This window comes from Muntiacus reevesi, chromosome X (assembly GCF_963930625.1).
Source record: "Muntiacus reevesi chromosome X, mMunRee1.1, whole genome shotgun sequence".
In the NCBI taxonomy this organism is placed as follows: domain Eukaryota; kingdom Metazoa; phylum Chordata; class Mammalia; order Artiodactyla; family Cervidae; genus Muntiacus; species Muntiacus reevesi.
The window spans coordinates 135,681,126-135,708,460 of NC_089271.1; the positions used below are offsets into that span (position 1 = coordinate 135,681,126).

General features: G+C 36.6%; 1 protein-coding gene across 1 annotated transcript in view; it reads left to right on the forward strand.

The window, feature by feature from the left end:
- IL13RA2 (interleukin 13 receptor subunit alpha 2) overlaps positions 1-27,335 on the forward strand; it is a 75,921-nt gene that overhangs the window by 40,376 nt on the left and 8,210 nt on the right. Inside the window, exons 3-6 of the mRNA XM_065916254.1 lie at positions 20,085-20,211; positions 22,443-22,594; positions 23,630-23,783; positions 24,369-24,489. Coding sequence (XP_065772326.1) covers positions 20,118-20,211; positions 22,443-22,594; positions 23,630-23,783; positions 24,369-24,489 — 521 coding nt within the window. The 5' untranslated portion in view covers positions 20,085-20,117. The remainder of the gene's footprint in view (positions 1-20,084; positions 20,212-22,442; positions 22,595-23,629; positions 23,784-24,368; positions 24,490-27,335) is intronic.

The following is a 27,335-nucleotide window of genomic DNA, read 5'->3' on the forward strand; positions in this document are numbered from 1 at the left end:
GAAAAAAACATCTACTTATGCTTCAATGACTACTCTAAAGCCTTTGACTGTGTGGATCACAACAAACTGTGGAAAATTCTTAAGGAGATGGGAATACCAGACCACCTTACCTGCTTCCTGAGAAACCTGTATGCAGGTCAAGAAGCAACAGTTAGAACTGGACATGGAACAAAGGACTGGTTCCAAATTGGGAAAGGAGTACATCAAGACTGTATGTTGTCACCTGCTTATTTAACTTAGATGCAGAGTACATAATGCAAAATACCGGGCTGGATGAAGCACAAGCTGGAATCAAGATTGCAGGAAGAAATATCTGTAACCTCAGATATGCAGATGACACCAACCACCCTTATGGCAGAAAGCTAAGAAATAAAGAACCTCTCGATTAAGGTGAAAGAGGAGAGTGAAAAAGCTGGCTTCAAACTCAGCATTCAAAAAAGAAAGATCATGGCATCCAGTCCCATCAATTCATGGCAAATGGATGAGGAAACAATGGAAACAGTGACAGACTTTATTTTCTTGGGCTCAAAAATCACGCAGATGGTGACTTCAGCCATAAAATTAGAAAATGCTTGCTCCTTGGAAGAAAAACTATGACAAACCTAGACAGCATATTAAAAAGCAGAGACATTACTTTGTCCACAAAGGTCCATGTAGTTAAAGCTATGGTTTTTCTAGTAGTCATGTATGAGTGTGAGAGTTGAACCATAAAGAAGGCTGAGCACTGAAGAATTGATGCTTCTGAACTGTGGTGTTGGAGAAGACTCTTGAGAGTCCCTTGGACTGAAAGATCAAACCAGTCAATCCTATAGAAAGTCAGTTCTGATTATTCATTGGAAGAACTGATGCTGAAGTTGAAGCCCCAATAATTTGGCCACCTGATGCAAAGAACCTACTCATTGGAAAAGACCCTGATTCTGGGGAAAATTAAAGGCAGGAGGAAAAGGAGGAGACAGAGGACAAGGTGGTTGGATGGTATCACCAACTCAATGGACATGAGATTGAGCAAGCTCTGGGTATTGGCGATGGACAGGGAAACCTAGTGTGCTGCAGTCCATGGGGTCGTAAAGAGTTGGACACCACTGAGTGAACAACAGCAACTGATGACTCTCAAAAATATATCTATAGCTCCAATCTTTCCCCTAATTTCCAGAACCAAGTCCAACTGCCTACTCACTTTCTCCCTTTAGATGTTTAATTGATCTGGTGGTGGTGAAAGTTCCTCAGTTGTGTCCAACTCTTTGTGACTCCATGGAATTCTCCAGGCCAGAATACTGGAGTGGGTAGCCTTTCTCTTTTCCAGGAGATCTTCCCAACCCAGGGATTCAACTCAGGTCTCCCGCATTACAGGCAGATTTTTTACCAGCTGAGCCACAAGGGAAGCCCCAAAATACTGGATTGGGTAGCCTATCCCATCTCCAGCAGATCTTCTTGACCCAGGGATCAAATTGGGGTCTCCTGTATTGCAGGTGGATCTTTACCAACTGAGCTATCAGGAAGTCATACGATGTTTAGTTAGGCAGCTCAAACTGAACCATATAAAGCTGAACCTTTGTCCATCATCCCCACGCCCCATAAATAATTATCCAGTTTCCCATTACAAAAATAGAGGCATCATCTTCTGATACTCCACAGTCAATGGATCAGTAAAATCCTATCAGCTTCTCCACTGCTGGCAGGTTTGTGCAAGTCACTGTCAGCTCTAGCCTGGATTATTGCTTCTACCCTTCCCTTCCATATAGAGTAGACTTTTCAACTGTAACTGACAACTATCCAACTGCTTCCCGTTTTACTAACTATAAATAGGAAATTCAGTACCATTCCCATAGTCAGCCTATCTTTGTGAGATCGTCTAACTTTATCTGTTTCCTATCCTACCAGTCTTGCTAGAACTACTAAGCTGATTCCATCCCCAGGGCCTCTGAATGTGCTATTCCTTCAACGTGGGTTCCATCCCTGGTCTGGGAAGATTACATGGAGTAGGAAATGGCCAACCACTCCAATATTCTTGCCTGAAGAATCCCACGGACAGATGAGCCTGGTGGGCTACAATCCATGGGGTCATGGCGTCAGACACGAGTTAGTGACTAAACAATAACTTTCCTTCTCCCTGGAAATGTCCTTCCCTGTATCTTCACCTGGTTCATACCCTCACTTCACTGAGGTCCTTAATGTTATTTTTTTTTCAGAGAGGCATTTCCTGATCACCCTATCTAAAATGAACTCTCTTTCATAGTATCCTGCTTTATTTTTCTTTATGAAACTTATGATTATCTGATATGTTTATTGTCTGTCTCCCACTCCAGAAAGTTAGTTCTGAGAAAGCAGGTTCTTTGCTTTGTGCACTGCTGTAACGCAATCGGCTGGAACAGATCCTGGTATGTAGTAGGCTTCCAGAAATAATTGATGAATAATGAATACATGCTAGAAATATCTGTGTGTTCTTAATTAACATTCTTTCTGTTACTGACGGCATGATATATTACATAACACCATATTTTCATACATTTACATGCTCATGAGAAGACATGTATTTTACTGTCATGAAAGAGTATACTGATAGAATAAGCTTGAAACAATATAAAATCTGTTATTTTACATTCTCTCTAGCATTTTTACTTAGAATGGAGCAGATGGGGCATGCTCTATTACTGACATTTTTTTCCACCTTATAAAATTTAATTCAGATTTCAAATGTATTTCTAATAGTTTTTAGGTTACATTCACTTTAAATTCTTCTCCTTAAATAAGTCATCCAAATTTAACCCTTTTGAAATTGTTGACACCTCACAATTTTGTTGAAGACATGATAGTCATTTTTGCTTTATAATTATTAATACAGAATATTTTCATTTTCAGATTTAGAAATGCTAGTTAGAATGGTTAATATTTTTTGTTGTTTCCTTTTTGAAATAACATTCTTTATTGAAGGATAATTGCTTTACAGAATTAGAATAGTTAATATGTTTTAAATGTCTACACTTTTTAAAATTTTAATTGAAGGCTAATTACTTTACAATATTGCGGTGGTTTTTGCCATACATTCACATGAATCAGTCATGGGTGTACTTGTGCTCCCCATCCTGAAACCCCCTCCCACTTCCCTCCCCATCCCATCCCTCATGGTCATCCCAGTGCACCAGCCCTGAGTACCCTGTCTCATGCATTGAACCAGGGCTGACTGGTGATCTATTTCACATATGAAAATATACATGTTTCAATGTTATTCTCTCAAATCATCCCACACTCGCCTTCTCCCACAGAGTCCAAAAGTCTGTTCTTTACATTTGTGTCTCATTCACTGTCTTGCATATAGGGTCATCCTTACCATCTTTCTAAATTCCATATACATGCACTAAGATCTGATAGACAGAGTGCCTGATGAACTATAGACAGAGGTTCGTGACATTGTACAGTAGACAGGGAGCAAGACGATCCCCAAGAAAAAGAAATGCAAACAAGCAAAATGGCTGTCTGAGGAGGCCTTACAAATAGCTGTGAAAAGAAGAGAAATGAAAAGCAAAGGAGAAGAGGAAAGATATACCCATTTGAATGCAGAGTTCCAAAGAATAGCAAGGAGAGATATGAGAGACTTTCTCAGCAATCAGTGCAAAGAAATAGAGAAAAACAGTAGAATGGGAAAGACTAGAGATCACTTCAAGAAAATTAGAGATTCCAAGGGAATATTTCATGCAAAGATAGGCTCAATAAAGGGCAGAAATGGTATGGAACTAACAGAAGCGGAAGATATTAAGAAGAGGTGGCAAGAATACACAGAACCATACAAAAAAACAAAACAAAACCCTCATTACCCAGATAATCATGATGGTGTGATCACTCCCCTAGAGCCAGACATCCTGGAATGCAAAATCAAGCGGGCCTTAGAAGGATCATTATGAACAAAGATAGTGAAGGTGGTGGAATTCCAGTTGAGATATTTCAAATCCTAAAAGATGATGCTGTGAAAGTGCTGCACTCAATATGACAGAAAATTTGGAAAACTCAACAGTGGTCTCGGGATTGGAAAAGGTCAGTTTTCATTCCAATCCCAAAGAAAGGCAATGCCAAAGAATGCTCAAACCACTGCACAATTGCACTCATCTCACACGGTAGTAAACTAATGTGCAAAATTATCCAAGCCAGGCTTCAGCAATACATGAACCGTGAAGTTCCAGATGTTCAAGCTGGTTTTAGAAAAGGCAGAGGGACCAGAGATCAAATTGCTAACATTCACTGGATCATCAAAAAAGCAAGAGAGTTCCAGAAAAACATCTATTTCTGCTTTATTGACTATGCCAAAGCCTTTGACTGTGTGGATCACAACAAACTGTGGAAAATTCTGAAAGAGATGGGAATACCAGAGCACCTGATCTGCCTCTTGAGAAACCTATGTGCAGGTCAGGAAGCAACAGTTAGAACTGGACATGGGACAACAGAATGGTTCCAAATAGGAAAAGGGGGACATCAAGGCTGTATATTCTCACCCTACTTATTTAACTTATATGCAGAGTACATCATGAGAAATGCTGGGTTGGATGAAGCACAAGCTGGAATCAAGGTTGCCAGGAGAAATATCAATAACCTCAGATATACAGATGACACCACCCTTGTGGCAGAACTTGAAGAAGAACTAAAGAGCCTCTTGATGAAAGTGAAAGAGTAGAGTGAAAAAGTTGGCTTAAAGCTCAACATTCAGAAAACTAAGATCATGGCATCTGGTACCATCACTTCATGGGAAATAGATGGGGAAACAGTGGAAACAGTGGCTGACTTAATTTTTTGGGGCTCCAAAATCACTGCAGATGGGGATTGCAGCCATGAGATTAAAAGACACTTGCTCCTTGAAAGGAAAGTTATGACTAACCTAGACAGCATATTAAAAAGCAGAGACATTGCTTTGCCAACAAAGGTCCGTCTAGTCTAGGCTATGGTTCTTCCAGTGGTTATGTATGGATGTGAGAGTCCAAATATAAAGAGAGCTGAGCAAAGAAGAATCGATGCTTTTGAACTGTGGTGTTGGAGAAGACTTGAGAGAACCTTGGACTGCAAGGAGATCCAACCAGTCCATCCTAAGGGAAATCGGTCCTGGGTGTTCATTGGAAGGACTACTGTTAAACCTGAAACTCCAGTACTTTGGCCACCTGATGTGAAGAACTGAAAAAGTGAAAGTGAAGTCGCTCAGTCGTGTCCAACTCCTTGTGACCCCATGAACTGTAGCCTACCAGGCTCTAACGTTCATGGGATTTTCCAGGCAAGAATACTGGAGTGGGTTGTCATTTCCTTCTCCAGGAGATCTCCCTGACTCAGGAATCAGACCCGGGTCTCCCGCATTGTAAGCAGTCGTTTTACCATCTGAACCACCAGGGAAGTCACCTGATGCAAAGAAACTGACTCATTGGAAAAGACCCTGATGTTGGGAAAGATTGAAGGCAGGAGGAGAAGGGGACGACAGAGGATGAGATGGCTGGATGGCATCACCGACTCAATGAACATGACTTTGAGTAAGCTCCGGGAGTTGGCGATGGACAGGGAGGCCTGGTGTGCTGCGGTTCATGGAATCACAAAGAGTTGGACACGACTGAGCGACTGAACTGAACTGAATACTGTATTGGTGATTTTTTTTTCTGAATCACTTTGCTCTGTATAATAGGTTCCAGTTTCATCCACCTCATCAGAACTGATTCAAATGCATTCTTTTTAATAGCTGAGTGATATTCCATTGTGTATATGTGCCACAGCTTTCTTATCCATTTGTTTGCCAATGGACATCCTGGTTGCTTCCGTGTCCTGGCTATTGTAAACAGTGCTGTGATGAATATTGGGGTACACATGTCTCTTTCAATTCTGTTTTCCTCAGTGTGTATGCCCACCAGTGATATTGCTGGGTCATATGGCAGTTTTATTTCCAGTTTGTTAAGGAATTTACACACTGCTCTCCATAGCGGCTGTACTAGTTTGCATTCCCACCAACGGTGAAAGAGGGTTCCTTTTTCTGCACACCCTCTCCAGCATTTATTGTTTGTAGACTTTTGGATAGCAGCCATTCTGAGCAGCATGAGATGGTACCTCATTGTGGTTTTGATTTGCATTTCTCTGATAATGAGTGATGTTGAGCATCTTTTCATGTGTTTGTTAGCCATCTGTATGTCTTCTTTGGAGAAATGTCTGTTTAGTTCTTTGGCCCACTTTTTGATTGGGTCTTTTATTTTTCTGGAATTGAGCTGCAAGAGTTGCTTCTATGTTTTTGAGACTCATTCTTTGTCTGTTGCTTCACTTGCTATTATTTTCTCCCATTCTGAAGGCTGTCTTTTCACCTTGCTTATGGTTTCCTTTGTTGTCCAGAAGGTTTTAATTTTAATTAGGTCCCATTTGTTTATTTTTGCTTTTATTTCCATTATTCTGGGAGGTGGGTCATAGAGGATTCTGTTGTGGTTTATGTTGGAGAGTATTTTGCCTATGTTTTCCTCTAGGAGTTTTATAGTTTCTGGTCTTACATTTAGATGGTAGCTTGATAGGGTGTGCATTTAATCTATAGATTGCTTTGGATAGTATACTCATTTGCACTATATTGATTCTTCTGATCCATGAACACGGTATATTTCTCCATCTATGTGTCTTCTTTGATTTCTTTCATTAGTGTTTTTTAGTTTTCTATATATAGGTCTTTTGTTCCTTTAGGTAGATTTATTCCTAAGTATTTTATTATTTTCGTTGCAATGGTGAATGAAATTGTTTCCTTAATTTCTATTTCTGTTTTCTCATTGTTACTGTATAGGAATGCAAGGGATTTCTGTGTGCTAATTTATATCTTGAAACTTTACTATATTCATTGATTAGCTCTAGTAATTTTCTGGTGGAGTCTTTAGGGTTTTCTATTTAGAGGATCATGTCATCTGCAAACGGTGAGAGTTTCACTTCTTTTCCAGTCTGTATTCCTTTAATATCTTTTTCTTCTCTGATTGCTCTGGTTAAAACTTTCAAACCTATGTTGAATAGTAGTGGTGAGAGTTGGCATCCTTGTCTTGTTCCTGACTTGAGGGGAAATCCTTCCAATTTTTCACCATTGAGGATATTGTATACTGTTGGTTTATCATATATGGCTTTTATTATATTGAGGTATGTTACTTCTATGCTTGCTTTCTGGAGGATTTTTATCATAAATAGATGTTGAATTTTGTCAAAGGCTTTCTCTACATCTATTGAGATAATCATTGGATTTTATCTTTCAATTTGTTAATGTGCTGTTTCACATTGATTGATTTGCAAATATTGAAGAATCCTTGCATCCCTGGGATAAAAGCCCACTTGGCCATGATGTATGATCTTTTTAATATGTTGTTGGATTCTGTTTGCTATAATTTTGTAAAAGCTTTTTGTGTCTATGTTCATCAGTTATATTGGCCTGCAGTTTTCTTTTTTTGTGTCATCTTTGTCAGGTTTTGGTATTAGGGTGATGGTGGCCTCATAGAATGAGTTTGGAAGTTTACCTTCCTCTGAAATTTCCTGGAAGAGTTTGAGTAGCATAGGTGTTAGCTCTTCTCTAAATTTATGGTAGAATTCAGCTGTGAAGCCATCTGGTTCTGGGTTTTTGTTTGTTGGAAAATTTCTGATTACAGTTTCGATTTCTGTGCTTTGTGATGGATCTGTTAAGATTTTCTATTTCTTCCTGGTTCAGTTTTGGAAAGTTATACTTTTCTAAGAATTTTTCAATTTCTTCCGAATTGTCCATTTTATTGGCCTATACCTGCTTATAGTAGTCTCTTATGATCCTTTGTATTTCTGTGTTGTCTGTTGTGATTTCTCCAGTTTCTTTTCTAATTTTGTTGATTTGATTCTTCTCCCGTTTTTTCTTGACGAATCTGGATAATGGTTTGTCTATTTTATTTACCTTCTCAGAGAACCAGCTTTTAACTTTGTTGATTTTTGCTATGGTCTCTTTTGTTTCTTTTGCATTTATTTCTGCCCTAATTTTTATGATTTCTTTCCTTCTACTAACCCTGGGGTGATTCGTTTCTTCTTTTCTAGTTGCTTTAGGTGGAGAGTTAGATTATTTAATTGATTTTTCTCCTGTTTATTGAGGCAGGTTTGCTTTGCTATGAACCTTCACCTTAGCACTGCTTTTACAGTGTCCCATAGGTTTTGGGTTGTTTTGTTTTCATTTTTACTTGCTGTTATGCATATTTTGATTTCTTTTTTGATTTCTTCTGTGATTTGTTGGTTATTCAGAAGTTTGTTGTTTAGTCTTCATATGTTTGTATTTTTAATAATTTTTTTTCCTGTAGTTGACATCTGATCTTACTGTATTGTGATCAGAAAATATGCTTGAGATGATTTCAATTTTTTTGAATTTACCAAGGCTAGATTTATGGCCCTCCTGGAGAAGGTTCTGTGTGCACTCGAGAGAAAGGTGAAATTCATTGTTTTAGGTTGAAATGTCCTATAGATATTGACTAGATCTAACTGGTCCATTGTATCATTTTAAAGTTTGTGTTTCTTTGCTAATTTTCTGTGTAGTTGATCTATCCATAGGTGTGAGTGGGCTATTAAAATCTCCCACTATTATTGTGTTACTGTTAATTTCCTCTTTCATACTTGTTAGCATTTACCTTACATATTGTGGTGCTCCTATGTTGGGTGCATATTATTTATAATTGTTATATCTTCTTTTTGGATTGATCCTTTGATCATTATGCAGTGTCTTTCTCTGACTCTTTTCATAGCCTTTATTTCAAAGTCTATTTTATCTGATATGAGTATTGCTACTCCTGCTTTCCTTTGGTCTCCATTTGCATGAAATACCTTTTTCCAACCCTTCACGTTCAGTCTGTACTTGTCCCTTGTTTTGAGGTGGGTTTCTTGCAGACAGCATATATAGGGGTCTTTTTTTAAAAAATCCATTTAGCCAGTCTTTTTCTTTTGGTTGGGGTATTCAACCCATTTACATTTAAGGTAATTATTGATAAATATGATCCCGTTGCCATTAACTTTGTTGTTTTGGGTTTGAGTTTATAAACCTTTTCTGTGTTTCCTGTCAAGAGAAGATCCTTTAGCATTTGTTGGAGAGCTGGTTTGGTGGTGCTGAATTCTCTCAGCTTTTGCTTGTCTGTAAAGCTTTTGAATTCTCCTTCATATTTCATTGAGATCCTTGTTGGGTACAGTAATCTGGACTGTAGGTTTTTCTTTCATCACTTTAAGTTTGTCCTTCCATTCCCTTCTGGCTTGAAGAGTTTCTATTTAAAGATCAGTTGTTATCCTTATGAGACGCCCCTTCTCAGTTATTTGCTGTTTCTCCCTTGCTGCTTTTAATATTTGTTCTTTGTGTTTGACCTTTTTAATTTGATTAATGTGTGTCTTGGAGTGTATTGCCTTGGGTTTATCCTGTTTGGGACTCTCTGGGTTTTTTGGGTTTGGGCGGCTATTTCCTTCCCCATTTTAGGGCATTTTCAACTATTATCTCCTCAAGTATTTTCTCATGGCCTTTCTTTTTGTCTTCTTCTTCTGGGACTCCTATATTTGAATGTTGGGGCATTTGACATTGTCCCAAAAGTCTCTGAGGTTGTCCTCATTTCTTTTAATTCTTTTTCTCCTCTCTGCTTCATTTATTTCCACAATTTTATCTTCCACCTCACTTATCCTATCTTCTGCCTCACTTATCCAGTTATTCCACTGTTTGTTCCCTCCAGAGTGCTTTTGACCTCAGTTATTGCATTATTCATTATATTTTGACTCTTTTTTTATTTCTTCTAGGTCTTTGTTAATCTTTTATTGCATCTTCTCAATCCTTGTCTCCAGACCAGTTATCTGTAACTCCATTTTGTTTTGAAGACTTTGGATCATTTTTACTATCATTATTCTTAACTCTTTTTCAGGTAGACTCCCTGTCCCCTCCTCTTTTGTTTGGTTGCTGGGCTTTTATCATGTTCCTCTGCTGAATATTTCTCTGCCTTTTCATGTTGTTTAGGTTGCTGTGTTTGGGGTGGCCTTTCTGTATGCTGGACATTTGTGGTTCCTCTTTATTGTGGAAATTGCTCCCTATGGGTGAGGTCGGAGGAGTGGCTTGTTAAGGTTTCCTGGTTAGGGAAGCTTGCATCAGTGTTCTGGTGGGTGGAGTTGGATCCCTTCTCTCTGGAGTGCAATCAAGTGTCCAGTAGTGAATTTTGAGGTGTCTATGGGTTTGCTGTGACGTTTCATTTCCTGTGTTTTAATGCTCAGGGCTATGTTCCTGCATTGTTGGAGAATTAGCTTGGTATGTCTTGCTCTGAAACTTGTTGGCTCTTGGGTGGAGCTTGGTTTCAGTGTAGGTATGGAGGTTTTTGGATGAGCTCTTGTCAATTAATGTTCCTTGGAGTCAGGAATTTTCTGCTGTTCTCAAGTTTTGGATTTAATCCTCCTGCCTCTGGCTTTCAGTCTTATTCCTGCAGTAGCCTCAAGACTTGTCCATTCATACAGCACTGATGACAAAACATCTAGATTGATGGTGAAAAGATTCTCCACAGTGAGGGACACCCAGAGAGGTTCACAGAGTTACACGGAGAAGAGAAGAGAGAGGAGGGAGATTAGAGGTGACCAGGAGGAGAAGAGGTAGAATCAAGAAGAGAGAGACCAATCTAGCCAGTGATCAGTTCTCTAAGTGTTCTCCGCAGCCTGGAACACCCAAATAGATTCACAGAGTTAGATGGAGAAGAGAAAGGGGAGGGAAGAGATAGAGGTAACCTGGGAGAGAAAAAGGAGGGTCAAAAGGGGAGAGAGCAATCAAGTCAGTAATCACACTGCTAAGTAAAAATGGGTACTTAAAATTGGATTCTTAAATGTAAAAAATTGATAACAAATGCCAAAAATCAAATATTAAAAATCTAGAGTAGAGGTTAAACTCTCAAAAATACAATATTAAGAAAACAAAGCAAAATCACAAAAGTTATAAAAAATATATGAAATTTGCTTTAAAAATAGGGTCTTTTTTGCAAGTTAATAATAGGTTTTAAAAAGGAACATTAAAAGACTAATAAAAAACTTAAAAATTAAAAAAATGATAATAGTTAAATATATCTAGGAATTTCTCTGGAGATGTTGAGGGGAGTGTTGGGTCAGTTCAGTTTCAGATAGTTCCTTGTTACAGCTAATATGTCTTCTCAAGGTCTATAGGTCCCTTCCAATGTAGTCAATGCTAGCTACAGTGTTTTAATCTGTTACACCTGTCACTTCCAAAGTGGTTCCCTCTTCTTTGTATATTTTGGCTTCCTCTATTTTCAAGTCCCTTCAGTATCTAACTTCTGCCCTGACACAAGGGGTTGAAGGTGGTCATTTATTTAGGCTCACTAAAGGTGTGGCTCTAAAGGTGTGGCTAATGGATGTTCTTAGTCAGCTCTGTTCCCTATACAGTAAGTAACCTAGATGGGAGAACTAGGTGGCCCAACTCCATGATCACCATGGAGAGAGGACCAGGATTATGATCACTTTTTTTTGCATCCCTGATAACTTTTTATTGAATGCCACATGCTGTTTATGAAAAATTGTGGAGATAAACTGAGGCTATGGGTATTATCTTCTTTCAAATATAATTTCCTTTTGTTTCTGAAGACCAAGTAGGATAAAAGTAGGGACAAATAAACTTTTATTTTCCCACTTACGTAATTACTTGTAGTTTATTCTTTTCCTCTTTTCTCTGTGCATTTTTAAAAAATTATTTATTTATTTTATGTTTTTATTTACAATATTGTGGTGGTTTTTGCCATACATTGACATGAATCAGCCATGGGTGTACATGTGTCCCACCCATCCTGAACCCCCGACCCTCCTTCCTCCCCACCCCATCCCACCAGCTTTTGGTGCCCTGCTTCATACAACAAATTTGCACTGATCATCTATTTTACATATGGTAATATGCACGTTTCAATGCTATTCTCTCATAACGTCCCACCCCTGCCTTCTCCCACATAGTCCAAAAGTCTATTCTTTACATATGTGTCTCTTTTGCTGCCTTGCATATAGGATCATTGTTACCATTTTTCTAAATTCCATATATATACTGTATTGGTGTTTCTCTTTCTGGCTTACTTCACTCTGTATAATAGGTTCCAGCTTCATCCACCTCATTAGAACTGACTCAAATGAGTTTTTTTTTTAATAGCTGAGTAATATTCCATTGTGTATATCTACCACAACTTTCTTATCCATTCATCTGCCGATGGACAGCTATGTTGATTCTATGTCCTAGCTATTGTAAACAGTGCTGCAATGATCATTGGGGTACATTTGTCTCTTTCAATTCTGGTTTCCTTGGTATGTATGCCCAGCAGTGGGATTGCTGGGTCACATGGCAGTTCTATTTCCAGTTTTTTAAGGAATGACTTTTAAAGTTGTTATTCCAAAGTTGTTACTCGAAGTGAATGTTTTGGGTACACAGAGTTTGTTCGCTAACAAGTATTTGGGAGCATTTGGGGGTGAGAAGAAGGGTGTTAAACAAACAGAAGAGTTTTTTTGCTAGTTCCAGAGCAGTGATGCTTTTCAAGATACTGCATTGCTCTTCAGCTGTGACTTTATTTGAATAGAACGTAAGGTGTACTTAATAAGAATTTGACTTATTTTAAGAAAGTGGTGACCTGGAAGATTTTTTTTAAAGAGTTGTAAAAGCCTGTTGTTGGTTTATTGGATATAATTATAAAGTAAAAGGCTCTGATCTGCCCAGATTAGGAACAGATTCTGAAATGTGTAAGCTGCTTCATGAATTAACACTATAAACCTGTCAGTTGCCATGGTGTAATAGCTTAAAACTGAATTCTGTAGCTTTGATAGTATTTCAGGAAACTTGTCAGTTGGATGAACTCAAGATGTTATACAGGAAACCATCTATAAAAAGAATTAGGGAATAAGATGACTACTTATGTTTTACAAGATTTCTTGAACATATTTCATAAATGCCAAGAAACAATGTTAGTATGTAATGCTGACAGGGACACAAATATAATCATGTTATGTATAACTGGATGCTAAAGTGATATTTGTTAAAAAGAGATCCTACCTGTACTTCATTCGTCTGCAGTGACTTTCATTATTCATCATGTGCCTAACTTTTTTCACATTTTTGTGGGAAATGACAGTTGAGTAAAGGCAAGCATGATGAATCTGTCTGATTCAAAGGCCTTTTATATTTGAAAGTACACTAAGTCATCTTCGGCATTCTTTAAAAGCTACTCCACTGCAGGAAATAATAATTGCCACTTATTATCTAAATCAGAATCGGCTCATCAACAGTTCATAGGCTGATTGTACTATTATTGAGCTATGTATTGATCTCAAAATGTTGTTAGGCCTCAGGATCTGGCAGGTTCCAGAGGTGCTGATTATGATGCTGAGTCATGGCTATACTCCAGAAACTATGAATAAATATTTGTACATGTTGGATGGTCTTCTTGAAACAAGATTACTTATTCAGGAAGCCGGCACTTTTGAGTCACATCCTGAAGCCATAGATGGATACACACCAGATCAACTGATGAAACAGAATGATGTCCCAGGGATAATTCCTATGAGAGGAAATTGAGTTTCACTAAAGTGAGATGGAAAGACACTATTATATGTTAAAAGGAGCATAGTCTTTAACTAGATTTGGACATACTTTTTGCTTAAATTGTATGACCTTGAATAATTTACTTAACCTTTCTGAGCCTCAAACAACTCATTTGTAATATTGGGTTATTGTAATAATAATAGCAACTAGCAACATTTGTGAGATTTAAATGAGTTAATCCATATCAAACATCTGTAACAGAGCTTGACACCTGGTAAGAGCTTAAGAAACTATAGTCCCTATTATTATCATTTTCTAAATCCCCTGCTAACATTGGTGCTACAGCCCAGATCTTCTAGTCGATGCCTTCTCACGTAAGACCATATAAACTTATCATTTCACGCAAAGACAACATTTAAGCCTTTGCAATCACCTTGAGGCAGGAAAGACAGGCCAGCACAAGGGTGGGCTCCTCATCTATAGGCATTAGGCAGAAGGCAAAGTCACCTCCTTGTTTGCACTTAATGAGACCATGATGCAGAGAAGAAAGGCGTCTAGAACAAACACTTTGTAGCATCTGAGCAAGAAACTCTACCTTGAAAACAATGGAACATGTGCAAATAAAAAAGCACAGTTTGCTGATACCTTGTGAGCACACATGTGGTGCTCAACTAGTAAGGGAAAATTTAAGGAAAACAGCTCTTAGAGAGCACACACAGTGGCTTCAGGAGACAAATGCACAAGCCCGAAAGCTGGTGCTACCTGCTACCTGCCAAACCTCAACCTTCCCTTCAATAAATATTCCACCCCTCATCAAAAAGACCCCACCCATTCACAGAGCTGAAAATGAGATTAAAAGGGGGGTATCAACACCCTGTGGGTATTCCTCACTCAGGAGGATGCCCACACCCTTTGCTTCTGTCCTGAATAAAGTGCTTCTTCGTTCTCTTTGTCCCTCAGTCTCAGTGTGAGTTTGTGTGTGTGTATATATGTTTATTTTTCCTTGGTTTCTTGTGTTCCTTACCCAGATTCTTTTGGACAAGTTGAAAAAGAGCTTGGACTTTGGTAAAGCTTTTCCTGTATCAACCTTACTTTTCCATTTCTCTCTACCTGGTAACTAAGATGGTAAAAAATCTACCTGCATTTTGGGAGATCCGAGTTCGATCCCTGGGTTGGGAAATTCCCTTTAAGAAGGAAATGGCAACCCACTCCAGTATTCTTACCTGGAGAATTCTATGGACAGAGGAACCTGGGGAACTTCAGTCCACGGGCTCGAAAAGAGTCATACACGACTGAGTGACTAACACTCTCCTCAAGCATTAGTTCTCTTCTATTTTTCCCATTTTCTTGTTCTCCTAACCCTATTCCAACTGCTTTGGCTGATATTTTTAGATATTTTAAATAATGTGAACAGAAAGTATCAAATTTCATAACACTAATTTTTTTTCTAAACGGCAATAGAAATAACACGACCATAATTCCCTTTAGGTGGTTTTTATAAGCCACATTAGTGACATTGCAAAACTTCATTCATCATTTCCAATAGATAATATTTATCTTTGTAACTTAGTAATTGCCTTTAAAATGAACCTGTGGCCATTTCAGATACTTTGGAAGAATCTTTTTTTCTTCTTTGTCAAGGTAGAGAAGGAACTTTTCTACAAAACCATATTGTGTAAGTGATTGCATTATTAGCCTTACAACATATTTCTGTTCCTTACTTCTTTTACCTTTCATTTCAGTGTGGATTTTGCCAGCAGTGGGATCTTTTTCAAGTCACATCATTTCTCTAAACCCCAGTCTTAATGACTGTAAATATATGATACAAACTTTTATACCTACAGATTTGTTAAAATAATTCAATAAATTTTTTGTAAACTATAAAACACTTAACAAATGCAATAAATTATTATTACTAAGACAAAGATCAATAAAGAGAGCTAATGGGTCAAAAAGGGTGGTAGAAGGTAGAGGTTAAAAATAAATGCCTTTTTATCAACTGTGCACAATCCGATTTTGCTGAAGTAGTAGGAGGAAACGTGTGGATTTGGAGCAAGTTGTTTTCAAGCTTTTTCTTACTAATAAGATGCTCAGAAGCAAACCCCTTGCAATTATATAGGGCAATTTACTATTCTCTTTCACATACATTATCTCGTTTAATCTTAAACACAAAACTGCCAGGCTGGTGTCATTACCTCCACTTTATAGATGGAAATTGAGTTATAATTTGCCTCTAAGCACATTAGTGGTTGAGGCAGGGCTGAAATCCAGGTTGATATTTATACTATTGTGTTTGTATTATATTTTATGTTGTATTATATTTATATATATATAAATATATATAAATTATATATTTATATTGTATTATATATTTCATGTTTATATTATATATGTTTGTATATGATTATATTTGTATTATATATAATATAAATATAAATATTATACAATATAATATAAATATAAATATTATACAATATAATATAAATATAAATAAATATATAATATATTTATATTATATAAATGTATATATAATATAAATATAAATATAAATATTATACAATATAATATAAATATAAATATATATAAATATATAATATATTTATATTATATAAATGTATATATAATATAAATATAAATATTATACAATATAATATAAATATAAATATTATACAATATAATATAAATATAAATATTATACAATATAATATAAATATAAATATTATACAATATGTTTATATTATATAACAAGTTCCTTTGCTATATATCTATTAGTTTATTCAAAGATTAGTCAGTCTTGTCAGCTTTTACAATACTGTATGGTATACAGTATTGTATATACTATACAATATTGTATATACTATACAATATTGTATATACAGTATTGTATATACTATATGATATAATATAAATATAAATATATATAATGTAAATATAAATATTATATGATATAATATAAATATAAATATATATAATATAAATATAAATATCATGCAATATAATATAAATATAAATATTATACAATATGTTTATATTATATAACAATTTCCTTTGCTATATATCTATTAGTTTATTCAAAGATTAGTCAGTCTTGTCAGCTTTTACAATACTGTGCTGTGATTTTAAATTTGCTTTAGATGGTTTTTAGCCCCACCTATAAACTCACCTATCTTGTGACTTATAGAATCTGTGTCCTGGCCCCCTGGCTGTTTCAGGAATACCTATTTTTATTCAGTGTGCTTGATTATCAGGCAGGAAGGAAAGTATTAGAGATTCAATAAATGCCTCTAAGTTGGAAAGGGGGGAAAAGGAGGGCTATGATAATTGTTTATGATAATCCATTTCTTGAGAAACAGTATTATTGGTAAGTACCTGGAGTTTTTCCAATAATGCAAGCATTGTCCCAGCCAACACTTAGAACAAAGGGTTTATCTAGCATGACTTTCAAGAGGTGGGGAAGGGAGGCTGAAACCAGGAACTAGCTTTAGGCTTGCCTTTCCAAAGATGATTCTTAGTGTAAAGCTGTCTGTGAAACAGTGTTGTGTAAAACTGAGTGGACAGAAACAAGCAGTTGTTTGCCACATTGATCTTAGGCCTGGAAACTGCCTAGTGTAGTGGTTATCAAGGAGTCTGACACTAGGCTCTCTAGGTTCAAATCCAAGCTTCACCATTTATGGCCTGTAGTAACTTGTAGGCAGTTTAATTTCTCCTCTTCTCAGTTTCTGGTCTTTAACATGGGAATAAAAATAGTGTATACATCTAAGGCTGACTGAATATTAAATGAGATTTGCATATAAAGGGCTTAGCACAGGTCAGTGCCTGAGATGCTGGGAATGCTGAATCAATAGTAGGAGATATTATTATCATTATTATAGATGTTATGATTCATCACTTGCACCTTGTGTCTTTAAACAAGATTTACCTGGAATAGTATTTGGCAAAAAAAAAAAAAAAAAAAAAAAAAAAAAGAAGACGCAGCAGCACAATCAAAGTTTGTTGAATTATTACTCTGCTAAAAATGTCATGATGATAAAACTGTGTGGTGGGGTTGATGGTTTGGGTGGCAACTCTAGGTTGAGGAAGGTTTGCAGGGAGACTTCTGGAAAGATAGGTGCAGGATAGAGTCCTTATAACAACAAAATTTATTTAGTGGAAAGGGCTCAAGAGAGCTGTTTTTCAGTCCTAGCTCTGCTCCCAGTAAGTTGTGTAAGCTAGGATCACTCACTTTCCTCTTTGGGTATTTCCTCATTTTTAAAAATAAAATGACCAGATGAGTGGTTATTAGCTGTGGGATGGGAGTGGGGAGTATATCTGAAACTGTTTCAAATTTTGTATCTCTGCATTTCTATCCCCCATCTTTTATTTGCCTTCAGATCCCTTGTGAAAAACTGTCATTCTGCTAACTATATATATAACACCTCATTGCACTAGTGACACTCTTGTAACCCAGAAGCTGAGGAAAGAATTGTCTTCACATTCACTTGGGTAAGAAAGTCTAGGTGGGACACTGTTATTCAGGAATTCCTTTTGTGGATTTCTAGATAATTGATTCAGGAAGCCAGCTATCCTATTTCCTATTTTTGCTTAAATGTGTTTAGCTGATCCAGGAAATGCTATTTGATGGCCTGAGTTTAATTTCAGTAGCCTATAAATAGAATAGAAGCAAGTTATTTCTAACTTTTTAGTTAGTTTTTATGCTGTAGATGAGCAGGGGCTAATAAAATATTTAAGGACAGATTGATAGGGTAGAGAGAACTTTAAGCTCTCTCTGAGAGCATTTTAAGGCAAGCATGATTGTCTTCATCCTTATAGGTAATATGAAAGAATTTGTCAGACCTATTGCCTTGGATCCAAAAGTAACCAGTCTTTTTATCTCAATCTGTAAGAGCATCTCTATGGCAGAAATGTGGCCTTCTGTTCACCAAACCCACTTACTACTTACACATGCCTTAGGAGGCAGCAATGGGCTGGTGATGGGGAGGAAGGAATTGTGGAGAGAGATTCATTGGACCTCAGTAAGAGAAATGGCATCTTCTTATGATTGTATGAGACATAAAAAAAGAAATAGCATGATGTTGCTTCAGCCTGGCTAGCTAACTTAAGGAAGACTTAAATGCTGGAGTCCCAAGGGAAAAGCTTTCATAATACTGAGCCAAACATGTGGAATCCAGCATAGAAGGGTGGAAGGGCACTAGATTGGGAATCACATCTCTGTTCTACTTCCAGCTTTGTTACTAATTTACTGTGTAATCTTGGGCAAGTCTGAGTTTTACTTCCCAATATATAAAGGAGGATTGGACTAGCATTGCCTCCAATATACTTGCTGGCTCTAACAGTCTGATTCCAAGATTGCATTATGTAATAATGGAAGCCTAGCAACATGAGAACATTACAACTGGAGCAGGTAAGATTAAGAGGGTGGGGAGGGGGAAAAGGGTCTGTCCTGCATAATTAACTTAAGTAGGGGAAAAGAAAGGCAGTCTCTGACTGTTGGGGTAATTGACCTTTAATACTTCCTGTGAAATTGTTGGTTTTAAGAATATAGACTCAAAGAGAAGTGTAGAACTGGAAGTAATGATTTTTCATGGAAAGGAGAGTATTTTTTGATTGAATAGATGTGTGGAGACATGAATCCTTTTAGTTTTGATCATAAAACTAGTGTTCTTCAGTAATAAAAAGATGATTAAATTGTATTCTGTGGCAGTATATTTTGCTCTCTGTTTTAAGAGAAGTGATAAATTCAGATTTGTCCTTACTGTATGCTGTGTGAAATGGTTTGGAGGCAAGAAAGACTGGATAAGGAGATCCCTGACGATGAGATCCTCAGTAGTGATAATGGAGAAATTGGACGGGAGAGGGAGGCATTCAGGAAGACTCAGGTTTCTGGTTTGGACAACTGCGAAGATTATGGTGCCACTTACTGATATAAGAAATACAGGGAAGAGTAGAACACACAGGAGAGTGGATGATGAGGATTTAATGTTTATGAAGAAATGAAGCAAAGTTCTGAGTTATCTGAGGCTTTGGTATATTTGGTATAGATTCTGAGCTTTTATCAGTATTCAGTTAACTTTCAAATAATTTTTGTCTCAGAAAAGAGTGTGAGTATGTATTAATGTGTCTTATTGGTGGCTAGTGGAGAGTATCACTATGGAGACTAATGATATAATTCCCCCTGCAAATGGATAAGAACACTCAGGTGGGCCTGGTTCAGTCTTCAGGCTGAAGGCTATTTGAGGTCATCATATCTTGGTCATAGCATGTGATGTATAAGGGGTGTGTGTGTGTGTGTGTGTGTGTGTGTGTGTGTGTGTGTGTGTGTGAAAGCCGGGGTTTGAAGGGATATGTTTGTGTTGCCTTGTTTTTGCTTTCATAAGAAGGATGAGATGAAAATCTTCCTTTCCAATTATTTTGGTCCCAAGCTTGATTTTTCTTTTTTTTCTGTTTAAATGGTTCAAAGGGGCACTGTTTTCCCAGTTCTTGGTGGAAAGCCCACAAAGAGTTCCCCACTGTATTTTTAATCACATTTAGTACATATTGAAGTGTGATAATGTTAAAATTTTATATTTTTCCTTCTTAGAGTGGAAATTTCAAGGTATTAAATCTTAGAGAAATGGCTTTCATTCATTTGGATATCAGATGTCTATATACCCTTCTTATTTGCACAGCTTTTGGCTCTACTTTGTCTTCAAATGCTGAGATAAAAGGTAAATCAAGAATGCAATAATTTTAAAATCAGAGATATTAACTACCTTGTCAACCTACCATATGAAAGTGCATAAATAGATGGATTATTGTTGCAAATATTTCAGGGATCCCATACACAAAAGATACGTTCTTACTAGTCAGCCTCATGTATAAGGTAACTGATGATAACAACCATTTTGTGGGATAAAAGACAAACTAAAATATACTTTCTACACCTTTTCACATAATCTTTTCTAATAAAGAGGCTATTTACCCAAAACGTCATTGCCTGGTACCCAATTAACTGAAAACTTTCCTTAATTACTCTGTTCAGTTCAGTTTAGTCGCTCAGTTGTGTCTGATTCTTTGTGACTCCATGGACTGCAGCACATCAGGCTTCCTTGTCTATCACCAACTCCCGGAGCTTGCTCAAACTCATGTCCATTGAGTCGGTGATGCCATCCAACCATCTCATTCTCCATCGTCCCCTTCTCCTCCCACCTTCAATCTTTCCCAGCATCAGGGTCTTTTCCAATGAGTTGGTTCTTCGCATCAGGTGGCCAAAGTACTGGCGTTTCAGCTTCAGCATCAGTCCTTCCAATGAATATTCAGGACCGATTTCCTTTAGGATGGACTGGTTGGATCTCCTTGCAGTCCAAGGGACACTCAAGAGTCTTCTCCAATGCCACAGTTCAAAAGCATCAATTCTTTGGCACTCAGCTTTCTTTATAGTCCAACTCTCTCATCCATACATGACTACTGGGAAAACCATAGCTACCTTAACTTTTAAGACAATTAGATAAGTTTTAAAAGTACATAAGTTTAAAATGAATTTTAAAAATAATTACACAATTGTTAAGTCATATCTAATGAACTTTTCATTACAGAAGGTAATTAGAAGAATGTAGTTTACAAAAATTTCTAATCATGAGTTGAAACAATAGGATTGTCCTTTCATTCTCAATAGAGACCTTCTTTATTTGGTTCATGGGGCTCTCATTTCAAATCATTATTTGTGGCATCATTTTTTTCTGTTGATTCATTTACTTACCTCAATAAGTAATATGAGGTAAAGTATTAAAATGAAAAGCAGAGCAAAAATGAGAAGAAATTATTAGCAGAAAGGCAACATGAGGGCAGTACTATGTACTAGATTTGCTAGTAGGTTTAGTAAGTTTATGGGACTTCCCTTGTAGTTCAGCCAGTACAGAGTCTGCCTACAATATAGGAGGCCCAGGTTTGATCCCTGAGTCCAGACGATCCCCTGGAGTAGGGCGTGGCTAACCACTCCAGTATTCTTGCCTGAAGAATTCCGTGGACCAGAGGAGCCTGGCAAACTACAGTCCATGGAGTTGCAAAGAGTTGGACATGACTGAACGACTAACACTTAGTATGTTTAGCTCTCCTAATTCTTAAGGCACTTAGCCAGAGTAGTCATATTTTATATTTTCTATCCCTTTTTGTGTGCCATATTTGCTGTTTTCTCTCCTCTTTTGTGTGTGTGCCATGAATGATATGATGTTATACATACAGTAAACACTAGATTAATACTGACTGATTCTTGCTATGAGAGAGATTTATATAATAAAATATTCCCACCCAAGACCAAACTGAGGTCTATATGACTGCAGAGATAACTCCATGTTGAATTTCTTATTTCTATGAAAACAATATCTAGCTAGGCTAAGTCACATTTACACACACAATTTCTTAAAGAAGGGACAACTATGTAGTAGCAATCTAGATTTTTAAAAACAGCTTTTCTGAGATTCAATTCACAAGACACAAAACTTATTCTTTTAAAGTATAATGTACAGTGGTTTTTAGTATATTCACAAAGTTGTATAACAGCCACAATTATCAAATCCCAGGATAGTTACATCACCCCAAAAAGAAACTTCATATCCATTCAGTAGTTACATATCATTCACCCCTCCCTCCAGCACCTGGCAACCACTAATTGATTTTCCTTCTCTATGAACTTGCCTATTTCAATATCTCACATAAATAAAATCATGTAATATGTGGGCTTCTTTCACTTAGCTTAAGGTTTTCAAGGTTCATTCATGTTCTAGCATATATCAGTATTTCATTCTTTCTTATGGCTGGATAATATTCCATTTTATGAGTGTATCATAGTTTATTTTTTTTCATTCATCAGTTGATGGACATATGAAAGTAACCTAGATTTGGAGATCTTTCTCATAATATACAGGATAAAAATTAAAATATTTTATTGATTTTATTTCAGTTAATCCTCCTCAGGATTTTGAAATAGTGGACCCTGGATATTTAGGTTATCTCTATTTGCAATGGCAACCTCCAGTGTCTCTGGATAATTTTAACAAATGCACAGTAGAATATGAATTAAAATATCGAAATGTTGATAGTGAAAGCTGGAGGGTAAGTAAAGCATGCACTTAAAATACTAGAGTGCTTATTAGTTTTCTTGTGATTCCTGATGTCTGTGTCTGCTCTTATTTCTGTATCTCAATAGCTATTATTAAGATATAAGTTGCATGCCTGCTGCTGTCTCCTGTGCATCCTGCAATATCTGTTTTCACCCCACCCACTATTAAGACTACCATTGGAAGTACAGGAAAGGAAAATCTGATCTCATGGAATATGGACTTATAGAGTACTTGTACATTTTACCATATTTCAGGGCTACTTAAGGCCTGTGTATGGGTCTTACCTATGCTACCAGATGATGTGAGCTTTTTCTCTGTAGGAATTAAGCCTTATTTATCTTTGTACTACAGAACACAGCATGGTTCTTTGCGTATATTGTAGTAAGTGCTCAGTGAAAGTTTATTGAATTATTAACTATTTACATAGTCAACAAGCATGTTCTTTGAAAGATTTTGATTGTACAAGGAATTCTGTTATCTTCTTAATTCAGCTAGGTAGTTTCAAAGAACAATCAAAATCAAACATTCACTGAGCAACTTTTTTCTGCCAGCTACTTTGCTAACTAGGTATCAGGAATAGAAGGATAAATGATATATGATTTTAGTCCTCCAAATAGTCACACTTTGTCTGGCTCCCTCCAGTTACCACCAAGATTTTATATGATTCCTATTTCATATGATATTTGAAAGGTGATAAATTGTCATGTAGTAGGCATATGGCACATGAAAATTATCCCTTGATTTCAAGTTGGTTATAGCTCAAGTTCCTGCCACAGAGCTTTTTTTGTCTTCCAGAATTTATTTTAAATGAGGTGTTAAGAGTCAAATGATCTCATCAAATGACATAATATGCAGAAGGTGAACTCTGCCAAAAATATATCTGGGACACTTTATCAAATAATCTTCTGGAATTTCCTAGCTATTGAGGACTCTCCAGAATATTAATGACTTTTTAGCCTTATTAATGTGGTTCATGATAACATTATTGTTTCTAAGCTTGACTTTGTCTCATCTTTTTGTCAAACAGACGATCATCACTAAGAATCTACTTTACAAAGATGGGTTTGATCTTAACAAAGGTGTTGAAGCAAAGATACACACACTTTTGCCAAGGCAATGCACAAATGGATCAGAAGTTCAAAGTTCATGGTCAGAAGCTACTTATTGGATATCATCACAAGGTTAAAAAAAAGCTCTCTTTTCATAGTTAATACTGTTAGAAAAATCTATATGGGAAGTAAGCTCCTTAACACTTATACAGAAGATTATATGTACAGTTGAGAATGTGGCACAAAATAGAATCCTTCTGAGGAGTGGGTGACTGGTGTTTTAAATTCCTCAAATCAGAAAATATATGTGGCAAAACCTACATCTTATTTCAGGCATGCATGCTTAGTCATGTGCAACTCTTTGTGGCCCCATAGACTATAGCCTTTATTAGGTTAATATATATCCCAGTTTTGGGCTCATATCAGTGAATATACATGCAACTATGCAGCTTCTCAGAGCATCCTAGAATTATTAATTTGGCACTTCTGCATATGCTTACACTAGCATCAATAAATGAGCCCTCAAAAGTTTTTGATTTTGCATGTTCCACTTAAAGTGAAGTGATTTCCAACAACTTCCTTTTGGGATTTTCCTGATTATGGTGATTGCTAAAATGAAGTGGAGAGGTCAAAGGAAATGAAATAAAATTGCTTAGTGATTTCCCAAGTGATTCATTACCATGTCTTTCAAGCATTCACAGTTTATTCCTTTCTTAGGAAATCTGGACACTAAAATTCAGGATATGGATTGTGTATATTACAACTGGAAATATTTACTCTGCTCTTGGAAACCTGGCATGGGTGCCCATTTGGATAGCAATTACAGCTTATATTACTGGTAAGTATTTTTATAATAAGAATTCCATATCAGGAAGATGTCTATCAAAATTAATCCACAGTATGAGTAACTGTATTTTCATTAGGGCTTCCCAGATAGTTCAGATGGTAAAGAATCTACCTGCAATGCAAGAGACCCAGGTTCAATCCCTGGGTTGGGAAGATCCCCTGGGAAAGGGAATGGCAACCCACTCCAGTATTCCTGCCTGGAGAATTCCATGGACAGAGAAACCTGAGTTGGACAGGACTGAGCGATTAGCACATAAATACATACCTAATTCAAACTCTAAAAATACAAACAAGGCAAACAAAACAAATACTTGGGCCTCTAGATGGGCTTCCCTGGTATCTCAGCTGGTAAAGAATCCGTCTGCAATGTGGGAGACCTGGGTTTGATCCCTGGGTTGGGAAGATCCCCTGGAGAAGAGAATGGCTAGCACTTCAGTATTCTGGCTTGGAAAAGTCCATGGATTGTATAGTCCATGCAGTCACAGAGTCGAACATGACTGAGCAAATTTCATTTTCATTAAACTCAATTCATTATACTTTTTCAGAGCTGGATTTATGATGAAGTTTATTTACAATTATTTAGGGTTTTCAATGGGAATAAGTAGGTTTAGGCTGTAGCTACTAGAAGGCACTCTATGGGTGATATAAAGAATGCAATCACTGTTTCTGTACTGAGTTAAATTTTGCATCTTCTAGATAGATGGAATTATAACCTAAAAATTTTGGACATATTTCATATTCTTGCTTTTTAAAAAGCCATCTAGCTATTAAAATAGGATCCTTTTTCTGACTTCCCTGCCTTTGTTAACTCTCACTAAGGGTTTAAAGTGTTGTCACTGCTTTTAATACACCATTTAGATTTGTTGTAGCTTTTCTTCCAAGAAGCAAGCATCTTTTAATTTCGTGGCCACTTGGCCAACAACAATATAGTCAAAGCTATGGTTTTTCCTGTAGTCATGTACAGATGTAAGAGTTGGACCATGAAGAAGGCTAAGTGCCAAAGAATTGACACTTTCAAACTGTGGTGCTGGATAAGACTCTTGAGAGTCCCTCAAACAGCAAGGAGATCAAACCAGTCAATCCTAAAGGAAATCAATTCTGAATATTCATTGGAAGGACTGATCCAGAAGCTGAAGACCCAATATTTTGGCTACTTGATGTGAAGAGCCAACTCGTTGGAAAGACTCTGATTCTGGGAAAGGTTGAGGACAGGAGGAGAAGGGGGCAACAGAGGATGAATAGTTGGATGGCATCATTGACTCAATGGACACGATTTTGAGCAAATTCTGGGAGATACTAAAGGACAGGGAAACCTTGCAGTCCATGGGTTTACAAAGACTCAGACATGACTTAGCGAAATATTTGGCATAAAGTGAATTCAATGGAGTCCAGATATTTGTACCAGTACCATATCAGCTGCTAGGCTGATATTTTGGCTGCTTTTATAGATAAAGTAAATTTTTCATTACAGGTTATTTAGGAAAATAAATTGGGCATTTATTCCTTTGAAAATCAGTAGGGAAATCCCCCCTAATTCCCACTAGCTTTATTACTGGAAAGAGGTTAAATTTCAATGATACAGCAACATTTCTTATCTAGGAGAATGGAAAACTATATATTTACTTGCCAAACAGCTCCTCTTTCTCTTTTTGAGCCCCTGTTGGCTTTTTTGAGATTTATCTCTATGTGTATTATGTCCTCAGGGGATTTTCATCCATTTTATTAAACATAACAATATTTTATGTTTGCTTTTATTTTTTAAATCTTTTAATTTAATTTTCTCTTCAATTTTTATATTTTATATACTTTGAAATTTAATTTTTATTTTATATTAGAATACAGTTGGTTTACAATGTTGTTAGTTTCAAGTGTACAGCAAAGTGGTTCAGTTAGTTATACATATACATATATCTATTCTTTTTCAGTTTCTTTTCCCAAATAGTATGTATATTTTAATCCAAACTCCTAATTTGCTCCACCACCACCTTTCCCCTTTAGTAACCATGTTTGTTTTTGAAGTCTGTGAGACTGTTTCTGTTTTGTAAATAAGTTCATTTGTATCATTTTTTATATTTAGATATAAGTGATATCATGTGATATTTTTATTTCTCTTTCTGATTTAGTTCACTTCGTATGATAATATCTAGGTCCATCCATGTTGCTGCAGAGAGCATGATCTCATTCATTTTTATGGCTGAGTAGTATTCCATTTTGTATATGTACCACATCTACTTTATCCATTCATCTATCAATGGACATTTAGATTGCTTCCATGTCTTGGCTACTGTAAACAGTGCCGCTATGAATATTGAAATGCATATATCTTTCCTAGTTAGTTTTCTCCAGCTATATGCCCAGGAGTGGGATTGCTGGATCATATGGTAGTTTTATTTTTAGTTTTTTAAGGAACTTCCATACTGTTCTTTATAATGGTTATACCAATTTATATTCCCACTGACAGTGTAGGAGGGCACCCTTTACTTCACACCAGCTCAAGCATTATTTTTCTTTCTTTTTTTTTCCATTGAAGTGAGGTTGATTTGCAGTGTTGCTCCAATCTCTGCTGTACAGCAAAATGACTCAGTTATATACATATATACATTCTTTTCCATTGTGGTTTATCACAGGATATTGAATATAGTTCCCTGTGCTATACCTTAGGGGCTTGCTGTTTATCCATTCTAAATGTAATAGTTAGCATCTACCAACCCCATTTCCAGCATTGATTATTTGTAGAATTGTTGATGAAGGCCATTCTGACTGGTGTAAAGTGACACCTCACTGTAGTTTTGATTTGCCTTTCTCTAATAATTAGTGATGTTGAACATCTTTTCCTGT